Genomic DNA, 19,346 nt, shown 5'->3' with positions numbered 1-19,346 from the left:
TTCACACACCTGACCGCAACTTTCATTACACCACTTAGTTCCACTGTTTCAGCACACACTGCCTTCTGGTGAAAAGTCCAATATCTTTTTCCTAATCCATTCACGCGTTTTCTTTTCAAAAGAGAAGCCAAACCTTGATGACACCCCCCACCATTTGTGGCACACTGTCCGTGGCTACAGAATGGAGCTTAGCCCGAGGCAAATTCATAATGTCCACTGATTCATCGACAGCTAAAAAAAATATCTAGTCCTGTTGCAGTGTAATCGAATGGTACCCCATCCGGCCCCATATTGACACCATGCACAAATATTGAAGGTTGAGCACTGTCACATACATCAGTGACTTTGTCAAGTGCTAATGAAAATGCAACAAAGGTATTTACTTTTTTTGTGAGTTGTGGCTAAATTCGCTTCGAGGTCAAGGATTCGACGAAACACTGTATGCTTTGAAAGGCAAACCCCTTCGATTACCTGCAGCTGCCTTTGAAACAAACATTCTTCAATTGTTACCATGCACAATTTTACAAAAGCCGCACAGAAAACAGCTTGCCACTCATCACTATAAATAATGTGAGCAACTTTGCAGCTTGCACAAATTGCTGCTTCAGTTCTGTTTTCTTCACTGTCATTCACCTGAATAGTATAAACTCATTACAGTACATGAACTATGCTGTTTATTTCTATAACTTCTGACCTAAGAACTATTTTTTAAACTTACATCCCCAGGTATGTCATTTTTAAGGCTGGCTACAAGCTCTTTGCTTGTTTCACCTCCTATCTGTTCGTAATGGGCTGTGTGGAGATGTGCATAATGACACTGTATGAAGTACTTCTTAGCAGAATTAAATACTTTGTGACATATGAGGCACTGCAGGACGTCCATCTCTCTCAATTTAAAAAAAAAAAAGTATCCTTCAATTGAGGAACAGGACTTCCCACAACCGACCGTAGTTGCCACTGAACACAGAATTCTTGCGTCAGCTGTGGCTTAACGTGTCCCGGGCACAGTGAGTTTGCTTTCCCTTCCACATAGGCTCCGAGACTCTGCATGTAATGCTCCAGAGTGTTCCTCCTCCCAGGGGTACTGTTAGAAAAGCCTGCCTAAAATTTCCTGTATTATTAGTGAGACATCTTTTCCAAGGCGGTATGTAGTCTCAATACATTGTTCATATACTGGCACTATCTTTCCACCTGCTTAAATGTGTTGCTGCATAGACAACTGTCTAAACTCCGTCAAAACTTAAGTGCATTTGTGACAGGTACTCTGGTATAATGGTGATGCTGTGCTTGGGAATTCACAGCATCTATAGGAGATATTCCTCTGTATTCCATGACTGCTGTATTGAATTTAGCTCTGAGGTTTTCAGTTCTTTTCCATTACATACTTCCCCAGTGCTGGTATTGGTATCAGGCCTCTCATTGCCTAGTCTGTCTGATCTGCAATTCTCTGTTGCAATGCTTTCCAAGAAGGATACAGGTTACTAAGGGCACATGCAGCCCCTCTTTGTAGCCGAGATTAGTGTCGAGTTTAGTGATAAAGAAATAGTGGTGCTTCATGAATACTGCACTTGCAGTTTTTCCAGCCTTTGTGAGTGCTGTCTGAGCTGTGGTTGACTGGAGCCATCAAAAACACATTTAGCTGGTGGCAATATGAGCTAACGGTGTTGAGTTCTCTTCCAGTGCGACAGTAGCCAATTCACCAACCTAGTGGCTAGCTAGCTGGAACCCTCCCCACCACCGAAAGCTCATATATTGTCATCTCCTGTAGCAGCTCCAAAGACATGCCAGCAATTCTGTGAACACACCTTTTTCCAAGGTTTGTTAGTGTTTCACAAACTCTTCTACTACTACAACATCAAGAATCATCATCAGAAATGTGTTATCAATGCAATATTACTGTAGTGAGGTGTCGCCTAAGTTTCATTATTTTCTGCATCCTTCCTTTTGTTATCTACTATTTTTACTAGTTGACACTTCTCCATTTGTCAGCAGTTGATGAGTTAAGCAGTTAACATTGGAACAACAGACCTGACACTTTTATAGCGGTGCTGTAAATTTTGATACTTGCATAAACATTACCAATTTTGAGTTTATCTTTTATGGTCATCAGTATAAAATGACAGTATGAACATTGTTTAATTTCAATGCAAACTGTTTGTTCAATTCTTTTTATTGCAGTATGTTTCAAATTATTGCAAATGGCAGTAATCCAAAGATGGTTTTCTTATTATTAAGACAACCTGACACTGCAACTTGATGTCTGTGCACAGAAAATTTTCATTTTCTTTCTGCAGGCAGCTTTGTAGAACTTATCATAAAGGTAGCTCCTCTTACAAGATGTGCACATCCCTTGATTTTTTTATAGTATGTTACAGTGCTGTTTATATTACAACATTTCTGGGCCATTATTTATTTTTTCCATGCTGTGACAGTACTAATACCTGTAGTGATCCAAGGTGTCTTTAATGACTTGTCATTATTAATTTTGTTATCTTTTTACTAATTTCAAAAATGGTAGCTGCTGGCTTACACCCCTCCCATGACTCCTACCTACCACTAGAGCTCTCCTTTTCCTGTTGCAATTTTCACCAATCTTATTAGAAGTTTCTTAGTAGTCTTCTGCTGCATCCCGTATTTCTCTACATCTGTACTCTTTGGGAACAGTAATGAATAAACCTGTTTAATTTATGATGTATTTTTAACTACCATGAGGTATAAGTTGGTAAACATGCATGCCAATAAATCAAGAGAAACAATTATACATGGTAACTATATTTGTTTACCAGTAGTATACGTCTTTAATAGTGTCACTTTAAGAATCAACAAAATTAAATCCAACTACCGTATTTACTCGAATCTAAGCCGCACTTTTTTCCGGTTTTTGTAATCCAAAAAACCGCCTGCGGCTTAGAATCGAGTGCAAAGTAAGCGGATGCTCTGAAAAATGTTGGTAGGTGCTGCCACAACTAACTTCTGCCTTCGAATATGTGTAGCGCTGCACAGGCATGCTTTGCAGGCACAAAGATAAATACTGGCGCCAAAACCTCTGCGTCAGTAAAAAAATTTAAAAAAAAAGGTGGAAGACGAGCTTTTTTCTCCGCTCCGAGTTTCAACCACTTCATTTTCATACATTATCCAATGAAGCAAATACAAATTCCGTATTGTTCATCTTCGAATGTAGCAGCATTTCAATGTACTACGAAAATCCGACTGGCAAGACTGGGATGTTTCTCAATATGGCCAACTCAACGTTCTGAATTTTTTCCTACCTGTGAGAAGAGATGGTTGCTAATAGGAACTTCTATGAATTGTGAATCACACGCAGTATTCTCTTCACCATAAGAATAATACGTATATAAACATTTTACCATGGATTCTTTCGTATTTGCTGCTATCTCATTTAAATCCTGTCTGCCTAATAAACTACGAAACTAGAGTGAGACAACAACAAATGCGGAAGAATATACATATCATGTCATGTTTATATTCGTATTCTTATGCCTAATAGTCATACAGTCAGAATTGAAGCACGGCAATTGACTAGATTTTTAAATCTAAGATGACTAATTTCTGTGCAGAATATAATGTACTAAAGAGGCGTCTGCAAAGATTTTCAAACGGAGAAAAATTTTCGCTAAACTCTCGTTCAGAACATCTTCTATCATACGCAGTCTATTATTTGGTTCTTGTTGATCATTATCAAAGAAAGCAGCAGCATAGTAACAACAAATAGCAGTCTCTTGCCATTGTTTCCATAATGAGACGATTCCTCTGTTTTTAAAATTGTAAGCGGCGGCAGCGCGCACAAAAGCAAGCTATGCCGCAAGCGGCGACAGGCCGTAAACTCATTATCAGAATGCGATAAACAATGTATGACAGTACAGTAATGCATTTTCAGCTTAGAGTGACGTAAACACCTATAACAAAGAGAATGGCACTTATCAGATCAAAGAAAAATAAGCAATCAATTCAAACCAGACGAAGCACGTGAAAAAGGAAGGGTACCCGTATAAATACGGACGGAGCGACTGACGCATAGCAATGGCTACCTGGTACAGCTTAACTGCTAAGCTTATGAATCGAACCAAACTACTGTAGCTGTATCGTCATTTATTCGACCTAAATTGTGTCTCATATTACAATGCACCAACTTTGTTTCGATTTGGAGGTGTGGCCAAAAACTTTTCTCTCCTCTTGAATTTCGAGTCTCAAACTTCAGGTGCGGCTTAGATTCGGGAAAATTTTTTTTCCTTGATTTCGAGTCTCATTTTTCAGGTGCGGCTTAGGTTCGAGTGCGGCTTAGATTCGAGTAAATACGGTAAGCAGAAGTGTTATTTTTGAATTTATAATGAAATAGAGAAAGCTTTTGACAATGTTGACTGGAATACTCTCTTTCAAATTCTGAAGGTGGCAGGGGTAAAAATACAGCGAGTGAAAGGCTATTTACAATTTGTACAGAAACCAGATGGCAGTTAGAAGAGTCGAGGGGCATGAAAGGGAAGCAGTGGTTGGGACAGGAGTGAGACAGGGCTGTAGCATATCCCCAATGCCATTCAATCTGTATACTGAGCAAGCAGTAAAGGAAACAAAAGAAAAATTCGGAGTAGGAATTAAAATCCATGGAGAAGAAATAAAAATTTGAGGTTCGCTGATGACATTGTAATTCTGTCAGAGACAGCAAAGGACTTGGAAGAGCAGTTGAATGGAATGGACAGTGTCTTGAAAGGAGGATATAAGATGAACATCAACAAAAGCAAAGCGAGGATAATGGAATGTAGTCTAATTAAATCGGGTGATGCTGTGGGTATTAGATTAGGAAATGAGATGCTTATAGCAGTAAATGAGTTTTGCTATTTGGGGAGCAAAATAACTGATGATGGTCGAAGTAGAAAGGATATAAAATGTAGTCTGGCAATGGCAAGGAAAGAGTTTCTGAAGAAGAGGAATTTGTTAACATCGAGCATAGATTTAAGTGTCAGGAAGTCGTTTCTGAAGGTATTTGTATGGAGTGTAGCCATGTATGGAAGTGAAACATGGATGATGAATAGTTTGGACAAGAAGAGAATAGAAGGTTTTGAAATGTGGTGCTATGGAAGAATGCTGAAGATTAGATGGATAGATCACATAACTAATGAGGAGGTATTGAATAGAACTTGACAAGAAGAAGGGACGGGTTGATAAGACATGCTCTGAGGCATCAGGGGATCACAAATTTATCATTGGAGGGCAGTGTGGAGGGTAAAAATCGTAGAGGGAGACCAAGAGATGAATACACTAAGCAGATTCAGAAGGATGTAGGTTGCAGTAGGTACTGGGAGATGAAGAAGCTTGCACAGGATAGAGTAGCATGGAGAGCTGCATCAAACCAGTCTCTGGACTGAAGACCACAACAACAACAATGAAATAATAGTTGAGGAAAAGTGTGGTATGCAGAATTACTTACGTTTTTGGATGTGGAAATATAATCCAAAATAGAATTGATTGACTTCTCACTATGATTCCTAGTGACTGCACTCTTTATGTACGTTAGAAGTTGTTTGTATCGTGCCATCATTTCCTTGTAGTTTCCCTGTAATGTACATAAATGAAAGAAAATATCAATTTAATTAATATGTAAAACAACTACTGCAACATCCATACTTGATTACATGGATAATTTTAGTAATTATAATAGCAACACTTTACTCCGTTATGTCTTAACAGCCAACCTTTACAGCAGCAAAAGCATTCTTAAAATTTTGAACAGATAATCCACATATGCTGCTTTTAAATATCTTGTATCCTATCTATGGTTTTCGTAGTGCATATCAGTCTTAGGGAGGGCAGAATTTTGTGAAATTTTGATCTTCAATTTTAATAATAACAATGAAGACTACAAATACAGGGTGATTCATGAAGATAGGCAAATATTTTACTATGTTATTCTACAAGTAAAACTAAAGGAAAAAAGTTCATATAAACATAGGTCCGCAAATGATTAGTTACGGAGTTATGGGCAATAAAAGATTTTGCCAGAAATGTAGCCACTTTGCTAACACAAAGCCATCACAAAACTGTACGAGGTTAAAGTAAAGCAGGCTTTCCATTTATTTTGTTGTCATTGGTCTGGTGAATCGAATAAAACATGTCTGAGACATGTATCTGCAGTAGTTTTCCAGAATATCCAGAGAAGCAAAGATTATTACACAAGCAAATTTGTTTACTTTCCATTAAGAATATACAAACTTTTATATTATTGCTGGCAGCATCAACCCGAAGACTATAGACAGGACTAGTGAGAAAGGCACCTTTGGCTAAACAGATACCACAATGGTGGACCAGGTCCAAGAGCAGCAGTGTGGAACCATAATCCAGACAGGACAGAATTAATGCCCGATAAAGGCAGAGAAGAGTCTAATGATTCGCACCTCAAGAGGTGTGGGCATGGAAGCGAAGGGCATTGAGTTTACAGAGATAGCAAATTTTCAGAAGCCAGATATGAGGCAACCAAGTTACCTTGTTGCCAAAAAGAAGACTCAAGAAAAGGAACTGGGGGACCACAGTCAGGCACTGAACATCTGTGTAGAGCTCTGGTCAGGACTGATCATAATACGGCAACAAATGCGTCACCCATGATTTAATAGGGGGCATACAATTTAAAACTATGTGAGTGTGTCCACACACATGTGTACCAGATGGTACCTGGAGCTGTTGTTACGCAGAGGCCACCAAGTGGGAACCAGCCCAAATAAAGCAATCATCCACATACAGAGCAGGGGTGATCAGTGCTATGACAGGCCAAGAGAACATCAATAGCAATGAGCAAAAGGACACTTAATATCGAGCCCTGTGGAACACCATTCTTCTGGGTCCGTGGAGAGCAAAGAACTTTGGCAACCCAAACTCAGAGTGACTAGTGGGACAGGAACTGGTGAATACAATTGGGAGGGGGCTCCAAAGACCTCACTCACTGAGGCTAAGTAAGATGTTATAGTACCAAGCTGTGTCATAGGCCTTATGAAGAGCGAAGAAAACTGTGATAAGACGGCGGTGCTGAGAAAAGGCCTACTGAACTGTGGTTTCCAATTAAAGCAGATGATCTATCAGAGACCACCCCTCCCTAAAGCCATACAACTAAGGAGGTAAAATATCCCAAGATTCGAGGACCCAACTAAGCTGACAAGCCACCATCCATTCAAATAACTTTCAGGGGACATTGGTTAGACTGACAAGCCGGTAACTATTGAGGGATGACAGATTCTTAGCAGGCTTAAGGACAGGAACCACAACCTGACTCTCTAATGAGAGGATCAGATGACTTTGAGCCAAATACAATTAAACACTGGAGGAAATATTGCTACTGTGGAGGACTCAGTCGTTTAAATTGGTTACATATAGAATCAGAGCCAGGGGCTGAATCATGGGAAGAGGAGAGGGACAGAAGAAGTTCCCATCCAGAAGATGGTTTCCTATTGAACCCCACCTGACAAGGGATACAACTTAAGAGGGAAGCTTCAGCCCATTGTTTCCAGAGGAGGAAGGCAGCTGGATAGGAGACTGATGCCAACACTATTGCAAGATGGATCGCAGCATGTTCCGCGAGAACCGATGGATCCCTACAAAGGCCACCCAGAAGGACAAGGCCTGGGATGGAAACTGCCATTGGCAATCTTTGAAGGTGCGGACCGTACCCCACACCAGTGATGAGAGGACAGAAGAACCTACAGAAGAGTCAAAATGTTCCCAACACACCCACTTGCTCTGTTTGATTAAGTAACAGGCTTTGACAACAAGACATTTAAAGGTAATAAGATTGGCAGAGGACGGATGCTGTTTACGGCATTGCAAGGCCCAACAACGATTACAGATGGTGATGACAAAAAGTGTGCTCCACCACAGGACCAACCGGCAATGAAAGGAGCCAGTCAAGTAAGGGATGGCAATGCTGGCAACGTGAATAATTGAACTGACATCAATGAAACCTGATAAAACGGGGGTGAACACAACCTGGGGGTATATAGAAGCCAATCAGTGCAATGGCAAGCCCAGTGGAGCAATCTGACCAACAGAAGGTGGGAAGGGAATGAGAGAATCAACGGGAGCTCATCATTATCACAGTGGTCATAATGTGGTGACCAGTGTAATGAAAGGAGCAGGGAAGGGAAAGTGGGCGAAAGATCTATGACAGAAGAAGTGTCATAAGTGACACTGAAATTGCTAGGGGAACCATCATTCAAAAGGTTGCAGTCTGCAAGAAACTGGTTTACGAGGGGACCCCGATTAGATGAAAAGTGCTGCTTCATAAGGAGTGATGGGCATTAAAACCCAAAGGAGGAAGAAGGGAGGGGGTAGTTGCTGAAGTTGGGAAGTCTGGATATCAGGCATAGGTGGCCTGTTAGGAGGGGGATAGAGATTGCAAACCATGACTGCAGTGTAAACCCATGAAGATTTGATGGGTGAGCAGCAGAAAACAGATTCCTGGAGAACAACAGAAGCTGCTGAGTAAAAGGAAATAAAGGATTGCAATGCCAGAAGGTGATGGTAGCATCCATTACAATTCCATTGAATAAACACGAAATGGGATCAATTGTCAGCTAAGCATCCGTCAGCAACAAGGATGGGATGATATTCAAATACAAGAGGTCCAACTCAAAGAATGGAAAATCCAGGACGGAATGTAACAATATTATGAGAACGAAAGTTGCTACTCCCCATACAACGGAGAATCTGAGTTGCAGATAGGCACAACAGTAAGACTCACAATTATAGATTTTGACCATTAAGGCAATTGTCAACAATAGACACAATGGACATGCAGTTGTTGCTACAATGGTCACAGGCACAAAGGGCCGCCAATTGGATGGTAGAAGCACATTTGATCAAAAGCAAACCTGACAACATCTCAGACAATCCACTATGCCAAACTTGTCTTCAACAGTATCCACAAAAAATAATGGCTTGGTGGTGATGAAAGTGTCCACATCAGTCCTGGTGCAGACAGGTAGCATGGAAAGGGTTTCACCCTAAGCTGGCGACCCTGGTTCACCTGCCAGTGTGTAGCCAGGGAAGGGAAGGATGCAGGAGTATAAGAAGCAGCAATAAAATATCCATTGTCAACTAAAGAGATGGCCAGAGAGGAACAGCCGGATTGAAGCTTAACACATTTTATAGTCGTAGCACATCAATACCAGAACTGATCAGAGGCTCTTTCCAAGGTTGCCACACAACCTAGCAAAGGACTGTCAGACAAGGCGGCTATTGCTGGGAGTTCCGATGCTCCACTCAGACTTAGGTATCCGAAGCGTCATCCCTGTGTTGTCAGAGGGCTCAACCATAATGGTACATACTGACTCCACCACTTGGACTGGCTTCCATGCTATCTAACATTATAGGACATTGGCATCGAGGAAAAGATGGAAGAGACAAGAAGGCCACACACCGAAGATGTTAAGCAAAGTGTCCTTCCCCAGTTGGCTCACACTACAGAAAGAAAATTTAGAAGGGGAGGCGAGACCCCCAAAGGGGAACCAAAAAAAGTCAAAATGAAACAAAAAGAGAGAAAAAACAAACAAACAAACAGGAGTGCCAGAAAGCACAAGGATAGCCAGGCCGATGTAAGCAAGGAAACCAGGAGGAGGGAAGGATGGAATAGAGAGCAAAGAGAGGGGAAGGATGGAACATAGAGCATGGAGAGGGGACAGGGAGAGAGAAGAACAGGGAAGGGAATACAGCCCTGGAAGGAGGAAAGGGCTGAAAGGGCTACAATACCTTGGGGCATCATGTGCACCCAACACGAACTCATGAAAGAGCCACAAGTCCCTTCAGCGGGGGGCATACAATGTACCATGGTGGTAAAGAGCAGGTCAAGATGAGCAATCTGGTGCAATACATTTGTGTTTTATCAAGCCAGGAAACTATGACAAACTGGCATACAAAAAACGACCTAAGTTACAATGCATGTATGCCACAGGAGATTTTCAATAGTCTCTCTTTGTGCAAACTTGGTCTTAGAGAAATAATGAGTAAGACTTTTTTTTTTTTTTTGGGAAATTTAATGTACTTTAATTTTGAAATGGGATACGTTTTCACTAGAGGCCACATTCTTTATGAGTTATTCCAGAAAAATGCACAAACATCACCTTTAAATGCGACCCCATCCCATGCTCACCCCTCCAACCCCAACTGGAAAGGATGTTTAGTATGTTGTTCATGGCACTCCCTCCTAGGACTGTACAAAATTTTGTGACTACGCAAATTGTTTCCAACATTCGACCTTTTTTGTCATCACCTGCTGGGCTGTTACGCCATCGGCTTAGTTGGCTGTTACGTTAACACCATTAATTTTACTTTCCCATGAGAACAAGGAAATACAACAAACCTTGTGCAAAAACTAAGTAAATTTACAATTCGATCCAAAATCACCCTTAAAAGCACTGTAGTTTCATGGTAAGATGCCCAGACAAACAATGCAATTTAATTGTTCATTTCGTACTGTTAAAAGTCACTAGCTACATAAATGTCAATTTTACAATTTGTAACTCTATGAGTAAGCCAGTGGCTTAACAACTGTCTAGTCAATGAAAATCAAAAGAAGGTCGAATATGGGAAAATTAGTGTAGTCTCAAATTTTTGTACAGTGCTACAAACAACGTACTAAAAATCCTGACCAGTGGTGGCTGATTAGATGGTTTGAGGGGGAGGGAGGTGGTTTGAAGGTCACCTTTCTTTCCATTTTTCTTTAATAAATTTAAAATGACAGTCTGTGGTGAAAACTTATCACAACACAAAATTAGACTACATTAAATTTCCTACAGTAAAAGTCCTATTCATTTTTTCTCTAGGATCAATAGTTTGCATGATGAGAGCAAGAGAACAGTGAAAACTTTGTGCATGCCAGTTGTGGTAGTTTCCAGAAGTGTCCTGTATCAACTCATTCGTCTCAACTTCCTCTACACCACTGTGATGTGTTCTAAACAACTAGCATTTACCACTGTGTTTATAGTTGCCTGGTCTATACTAAGGAAAGTATTATTTAGCTTAATCGTAGGAACCCAGTACACAGCTTCACAAGAAAAGCAAATACAATTTACATGTCATACGCTACACTAACAAATCTCTACCACCATTATAAACATCTTTGCATCTATGTCTATACTCTGCAAATCACTGAAGTGATGGCAGTGCAGAGGGTACATTCCAATGTAAACACCCCCCCCCCCTTCCCTCCCCCGTTCCATTTGTGTACGGAGCACAGGAGATAAGACTGCTTAAATACCTCTGTGCATGCTGTAATTAATCTTATCCTCACTATCTCTATGGGAGTGATAAATAGGGGGTTTGTAGTACAGGGTGGGTGAGACTTTGCTCCCTAGTTTTAGATGCCCATAAGTTTTGCGATTGTTGATATTTATTAATGAATATAGTTGTGTTTAGTTACAAGACACCTGAGAATATTTTGACCATCCATAGCATCTACTTATGGTGAATGACGAGATGGAAGGAAAGTTAACTTTACAAGAGTTCACCCAGGTTGCTTCGTGGTTTGAAGTGTGGTGATCTAGCCCTTGTTCAACGATTGTGACGGGTGTTCATGGCCCTCAGACCACACTTGATGCTGAAACTATTAGGAATCACACCAAGCTATTGACATCTGGCTCAGTTGTTGATAAACCACAAAGATGATGACATTCGGTGTGACCTCCAGAAAATGTAGTGGCAGTGAAGGACATTTGCACACTAGGTCCTGATAAATCAACACTCCAGTCAGCTCAAGCGAATGGAATCAACATGCACACAGTGTAAGTTCTACATCTACATCGATACTCCAAAGCCACTGTACGGTGCGTGGCGGATGGCACACTGTACGACTACAAGTCATTTCCCTTCCTGTTCCACTCACAAATAGAGTGAGGGAAAAAACTTCTGTATGCCTCGATATGAGCCCTACCACAGTTCCCAAATGCTCATTCCATTTTTTATCACTTTGCAACATTACGCCCAGATATTTAAATATCTGACTGTGTCGAGCAGGACACGAGTAATAATGTATCCCTACATTACAGGTATAATTTTCCTACTCATCTGCATTAACTTACATTTTTCCACATTTAGGGCTAGCTGCCATTCATCACACCAACTGAAGATTTTGCCTAAGTCATCTTCTATCTTCCTACAGTCACTCAACTTCGACACCTTACCATACACCACGGCACCATCAGCAAACAACAACAGATTGCTGCCCACCCTGTTGGCCAAATCATTTATGGATACAGAGAACAACAACAGTTGTATCACACTTCCCTGGGGCACTCCTGATGATACCCTTGTCTCTGATGAACACTCGCCGTCAAGGACAACATACTGGGTTCTATTATTTAAGAAGTCTTCAAGCCACTTGAGTATCTGTGAACTTATTCCATATGCACATACCTGCAATGGGCACTGTCTCAAATGCTTTCTGGAAATCTAGAAATATGGAATCTGCATGTTGCCCTTCATCCATCATTCTCAGAATGTTGTGTTAAAGGACATGCTCTGGAGACCTCGTTATACTTAGAAGTTATCATAGAAGGACTATAACAGGCAGATGGTATACGGGGAAATAATGCTGTCATGGCATAACAAATTATTTGTTCAAGCACATTATTTGGAACAATGAGTTGGTGTTTCAAATTGGGGCCCTCATCAATCCACACAACTACCATTATTGGGAAGAAAAATCCAGGAATAGCAATTGAAAAATCACAGAGTTGGCCAAAATTGACAGTCTGGTGCAGTACACAATGGATTGTCTCACTGGCCCATTCATACTGTAAGACACCATGAACCAGGATCACCAGGTGCTGAATGAATACGTAAGGACACTGACAACACAGTGGGACAATGTTGCAGATTTCCTTTTTCTGCAAGACAGAGCACCACCTTATTTTGACAGCATCGTTCATGACTGACTTAACGAATACTGGTTGGTTGGTTTTGGGGATGAAAGGGACCAGACTGCTACGGTCATCGGTCCCTTTTCCAAATACAAAGAACACCCACAGAGAATAAAAACGAGGAACAGAATAGATCACAGACGATAGAGAACAAGAGAAACTGAGACAAAGAAAAGACAAAACGAACTAAAACCACACAGAGTGTGACGGTGGTTGGCCGACCATAGAAATAAAAAAGGAAAAGCCAACCACTTAGAAACACATTAAAAAAGCAGTTTAAAATCATAGGCCAAAGGCCAGAATCAACACAAAACAATAAGAGAAAACAGAAACACTCAGATTAAATGATAAAATCCCCCTGCCCGAATAAAACGTAAAACTAAGCCAGCCATAGTGGAGTCGTCTGCTAAAAGGGCAGGGAGCGTAGCAGGTAGCGCAAATGTCTGCCTGACCACAGCTAAAAGGGGGCAGGCCATCAAAATGTGGGCCACTGTCAAAGCCGCCCCACAGCGACATAGAGGAGGGTCCTCCCGGCGCAGTAAATAACTGTGTGTCAGCCGGGAGTGGCTAATGCGGAGCCGGCAAAGAACTACTGAGTCCCTGCGAGTGGCTCGCAGGGATGACTGCCACACAGCCGTCGTCTCCTTGACAGCACGGAGTTTATTGCGCATTGTCAGTTCGCGCCATTCATCGTCCCATAGCGCCAAGATTTTGCGGCGGAAGACTGCCCGCAAATCAGTCTCTAGGAGGCCAACGTCCAGAGATGGCTTACTGGTGGCCTCTTTCGCCAGGCGGTCAACATGTTCGTTACCCAGGATACTGACATGACCGGGGGTCCACACAAAGACCACAGAGCGGCCGCAACGGGCGAGAGTATGCAGAGACTCTTGGATAGCCATCACCAGACGAGAACGAGGGAAACACTGGTCGAGAGCTCGTAAACCACTCAGGGAATCGCTACAGATAACGAAGGACTCACCTGAGCAGGAGCGGATATACTCTAGGGCATGAAAGATGGCGACCAGTTCAGCAGTGTAAACGCTGCAGCCATCCGGCAAGGAACGTTGTTCGGAATGGTCCCCTAGAGTCAGCACATATCCGACACGACCAGCAACCATCGAACCGTCAGTGTAAACAACACCAGAGCCCTGATATGTGGCCAGGATGGAATAAAAGCGGCTGCGGAAGGCCTCTGGAGGGACTGAGTCCTTAGGGCCCTGTGCCAAGTCGAGCCGAAGGCAAGGGCGACGAACACACCATGGGGGTGTATGCAAAGTAGCCCGGAAAGGAGGTGGAACAGTGAAACCCTGAAGCCCAGAGAGAAGCTCTTTGACGCGGACCGCTATTGTACAACCAGACCGGGGCCGACGTTCTGGCATACGGACGACCGACCGCGGGAACAGGAGACGATAGTTTGGATGCCCGGGCGAGCTTAGAACATGGGCAGCATAAGCGGCCAGCAAACGTTGGCGTCGGAACCGCAGTGGAGGTACACTTGCCTCGACTAGTACGCTGTCCACAGGGCTGGTGCGGAAAGCACCAGTGGCAAGGCGCATCCCGCTGTGGAGAATTGGGTCCAGCACCCGTAATGCAGATGGGGATGCTGAGCCATAAGCCAGGCTCCCATAATCCAGACGGGACTGGATTAACGCCTGGTAGAGCCGCAAAAGGGTTTAACGAATACTCTCCAGGATATTGGCTGGACAGCAGGGACCCCAAGAATGGCCTCCAAGAAGCCCGACCTCACCTCTTGCAATTTACTGTGGGGTTTGGCGAGAGAAGAGGTATACCAAACAGACCCAGAACCCCCCCCCCCCCCCCCCCCACACACACACACACTGGATGAATTAGAGGACAGGACCTCATTTGTCCTTGAAAATGTACCTGTGACTTTCCCACAGAAATCAACTTATGACATTCCTATATGTTTACGTTGTTTGGATGACAACACAGGAGAATATGTGGGATTTTAGCGCAGTTCACATATTCTCATGGTCATGAGAACCAACTGAAACTTGTTCTGTATGCAAATATTCATTAATAAAATATATATGGGCATTTAAAACTAGGGCACAACTTTTCACCCACCCTGTATATTCCTAGGGTCATCATTTAAAGCCCGTTCTTGAAATTTTGTTAGCAGAAGTTCTCGGGATAGTTTACATCTGTCTTCAGAACTCTGTAAGTTCAGTTTCTTCAGCACCTCTATGACACACTTGGGTGTCAAACAAACCTTTGACTAATTACGCTGCCCTTCTCTGTATCCATCCAAAATCCCCTGTTAGTCCTTTTTATTATGGAAGCCACACACTTGAGCAATATTCTATGTTGGGGAACACAAGTAATTTGTCTCAGTCCCCTGCTGACTGATTGCATTTCCCCAGTATTCACTAATAAACCAAAGCCTGCCACTTGTTTTACCCTCAGCTGAGCCTATGTGGCCATTCCATTTTGTATCCACACTAAGCTTACACCCAGGTATCTGTACAAGTTAACCAATTCCAACTGCAACTCACAGATATTGCAGTCATAGTATACTATGTTTTTTTTTTTTATTTATGAAGTGCACAGTTTTATATTTCTGAACATTTAAAGCATGTTGCAAATCTTTGCACCATTTTGAAATCTGATCAAGCTATGTCTGAATATCTGCACAGCTTCTTTCAGAGAGTACATCACATGCAGAAAGTCTGAGTTTACTATTAGCCTAATGTTATCCACAATGTCATTACTATACAACATGAACAATAAGTTTCCCAACACACTTGCTTTGGGGACACCGAGTTATTCTTACACCTGTCTATAATGCTCTTTCCAAGACAGCTTGCTGTGTCCTCCCTACCAAAAAGTCTCAATCCAGTAACAAATTTTGCTTGTTATCCCATACAATCATAAGCCTTATAATTAGACGACGATGATGACGACAATATGTGGGCGAGGGCACTAAAGAGCAAACTCACCAGTGCCTTGCATGAATGGTACACTCTGATAAGCCAAAACATTATGACCGGGGCCTATTGCAACGTTGGATGCCACCTGCTGGTGCCGCGGGCATGTGACGCAGTAATAATAGTATGTAGGCAGAGCAAACACGGACAGGAGATCCCCCTAGCAACAATATGTGCTACAGAAGGGGAAATCCACTGAAATAAACAACTTTGACAAAGGGCAGATATTATTATACAGAGCCTGTGAATGAGTATCTCAAACAGTGAAGCTAGTCGAATGTTCACATGCAACTGCTCTGAGTATTTACAGAAAGAGGTAGAGAAACTACCACAAGGTATTAAATGGTTGGATGTCCACAACTCTTCACAAAAGATGGGGTTCGGAGGCATGTCTGCTCTGTAAAGTGGGATAGATTGTGATCTGTGGTATCTCTGCCAGAAGAGCACAATGCTGGTGCAAGTGTAAGTGTTTCAGAGCACACCATTCATTGAACATTGTTGAACAAGGAGCTCCGCAGCAGACCACCCCAATGTGTTCACATGTTGAGCCAACAACATCGCCTATTATGATTGCAGTGGGCATGGGACCATCAGGATTTGACCGTTGAACAATGGAAACGTGTCATCTCTTTGGGTGAATCACATTTTTGCTAGACTAGAATGCTGGTTGTCTCCACAAACGCTATCATTGAAATGAATAGCAACTCGGAAAGGGCAGTGCACCATGGACGCATGCTGGCGGGAGCAGTATTATGCTTTGGGAGACATTCTCCTGTGCTTGCACTGGACCTGTGGTAGTAATCGAAAACATGCTGACAGCTGCAAACCACCTGCATCCCTTCAAGCTTGATGTCTCTTCTGATGGTGATGTCATCTTTCAGCAGTAGAATTGTCAGTGTCTTGGAGCCAGAACTGTTCTACAGTGGTTTGAGGAACTCACACTGATGTCTCAGCAACCAAATTCACCTGATGTAAAACCTGTGGAACCCATGTGGGTCACTCTATCAAGCACGATCTGCATACGCAGGTAAGTGGCCCATTATTTATAGGAATTACATGACCTGTGCGTAGACATCTAATGCCACATATCTGCACAGACCTACCCACAAACTGTCGGATCCCTGATACACAGAATAAGTGATGTATTTCATTCCAAAGACAGACAAACAAACTATTAAGCAGATGGTCATAATGTTTTGGCTCAGCAGTGTGCAGACATGCGTGGTCACACTTCATTTAAAAATAATAATAATAATAATAATAATAATAATAAACTGGAAAACCAAGTTGCATTCACACACAAGAATTGAGAAGATAACCCCTATATGGTGAGCATCAGAAAAGCCCTCAATAAATGTCAGATGAAACACAGCAGAATACTTAGATAAAAATCAAGGATAAAATACCAGTAGGGACACAGTTAAAAAAGGGACAGGTGACTGTGGCTGGATGACTACCAAGAAATAATGGGTTGACCAAAGAATTCTGCAACTCGTTAAAATCTCTCACTAAATATTTTTGGAAGAATTTCGGACATCATACAAAATCTTAATACACGAACCACACTCACCTCATTATCAGCTAAAATAAACAGGTCCTGTAGGAGATCTGGATCAGCTCTCAGGTTGTCATATAAAACAAACACAATTGAAATCTGTCTTATCAAAAGCTGTGCCCACACCTGTGACACACTGGTAGTTCCTAACAACTTAAGAGAAAGCCATATGTCAAGAGGCAATGTCCCCCTGTAAGTTGCGTAAGTGCCATTTCTTCAGCTCCTTGTGGTCAGAAAGCAGCAAGCCGTGGTTGTACTGAGGGTATTACAGAATGCAGCTTATTACTCCTCACTTCCATCCACTGAGCCTCCCACCAACACACGATTGTCTTGGTCACAGATGAGGTAAGAGCCTTAAGAGCCTGTAGCGGGCCTGAACAGCGAGCAGGAGGTGGCAGGCAACAAGCCTCCTTGGCAGCTACATCAACAAGTTAGTTTCCCAAGATCCGTATGCACCCCTTAACACAGCAGAAAAATATTTCCTTGTCATGCCTGCGCAAGAGAAGGAGAGTTTCCTGCACTTCTTGTACCATCCAATCTGCAGGGTACATCTGACCAAGAGTGAGGCCTTAATGCCCACCCCTAACAGTAGTAACTCAAGGCTCTTCCTAGCACAGTTCCCAAACGGTCTTGCTGCCCGTGGATGGTGATAGAACAGATATTCCTGTGGTGGCTATTTGACTAAGATGGATGCTAGTGACTTTGAAATGGTCAAAGCCCTGTGTCCTTGGCGTACCATGAGGAGATTACTTCGAACAGCCAACAGAGGCTCACCAGCCTTGCATACAGGCTAGCAGCTGGATTTGTTTGATAAACCCCTCTTGACAGCCAGATCCACTTGTGATGAACCGCATTCACCATTTTGAGGCATGAAGGCTTCGCTGATTCATAAACCTAACATCCGGGGTCACACAAAAGCCTTATAAAGTTGGAGCACATGTGCCCTGTTAGCTTCCCAAGACCTATGACTGACGCATTTAAGGGTGTCTAAAGCTTTGAGACACCTCAGTTTTAGTTCTTTAAAGTGTGGCAGCTACATTAGCTTCTCATCAAAAGTGAGGCCCTTATAATTCACAGTATCCCACGTAAAGCAGGTATATTAAAAAGATAGCAGGTGCAGTTAAGATCGACACAAACAGTTTTCTCCATTGAGAATTTAAAACCTTTGGTGTTAGACTCTTCCTCCAACTGCTTGATTGTCATATGCAACAGCTGAGAAGCTGTTGCAAGATGTAAGGAAACGTAGAAGATGGAGAAGTCGTCCACAAATAGGGAACACAGTACATGACGCCCTACTGTGGACATAATACTATCAATTGCAATAGCGAATGCCGTGATGCTTAGAACACTTCCTTGAGGAACACCATCCTTCTGTTTACAACAGTCAGTCAGGACATTCCCAACCTTTTATCTAAAATTCCTGTCTGAAAGGAAGGATAATTCGAAAGTGAGTAGGCATCCATGCAACCCACACCGATAGAGGTGCAAAAAAATATTGTGCCTCCAGGTAGTATTGTAGGCCTTGTCCAAATTGAACAAGGCACGAATAAGGTGTTGGTTATGGAGAAAGCTTGGTGAATTGTTGCTTTCCGCAACATTAGGTCATTGAGAGTTGAGTTACACCACCTGAACCCACACTGGGAGCGACTTAGTAGGGACTTGGTTTCGAGAACTCACACTAGGTGCCAGTTGATCATACACTCCAATGTCTTTCCTATGCAGCTTGTCAGACAAATTATGATAACTACTGACGTTAGTCCACTCCTTCCCAGATTTTCAAATCAGGATTAAAATAGATTATTTCTATGAATTGTTAAAGTCTCCTGTCATCCAAATTGCATTAGAGAGCTGAAGGAGGACCACCTCTGACTGCAGGTCCAGCTGCTCCAACATTCTGGACATTATACGGTCCTGACTGGGTGGAGTATC

General features: G+C 42.5%; 1 protein-coding gene across 1 annotated transcript in view; it reads right to left on the bottom strand.

The window, feature by feature from the left end:
- LOC124615295 (COP9 signalosome complex subunit 2) overlaps positions 1 to 19,346 on the bottom strand; it is a 95,989-nt gene that overhangs the window by 69,127 nt on the left and 7,516 nt on the right. Inside the window, exon 3 of the mRNA XM_047143081.1 lies at positions 5,444 to 5,569. Coding sequence (XP_046999037.1) covers positions 5,444 to 5,569 — 126 coding nt within the window. The remainder of the gene's footprint in view (positions 1 to 5,443; positions 5,570 to 19,346) is intronic.

This window comes from Schistocerca americana, chromosome 5 (genome assembly GCF_021461395.2).
Source record: "Schistocerca americana isolate TAMUIC-IGC-003095 chromosome 5, iqSchAmer2.1, whole genome shotgun sequence".
Lineage (NCBI taxonomy): Eukaryota > Metazoa > Arthropoda > Insecta > Orthoptera > Acrididae > Schistocerca > Schistocerca americana.
Note: the sequence above shows the minus strand (reverse complement) of the source record. Positions and strands in the feature narration are given on the sequence as shown.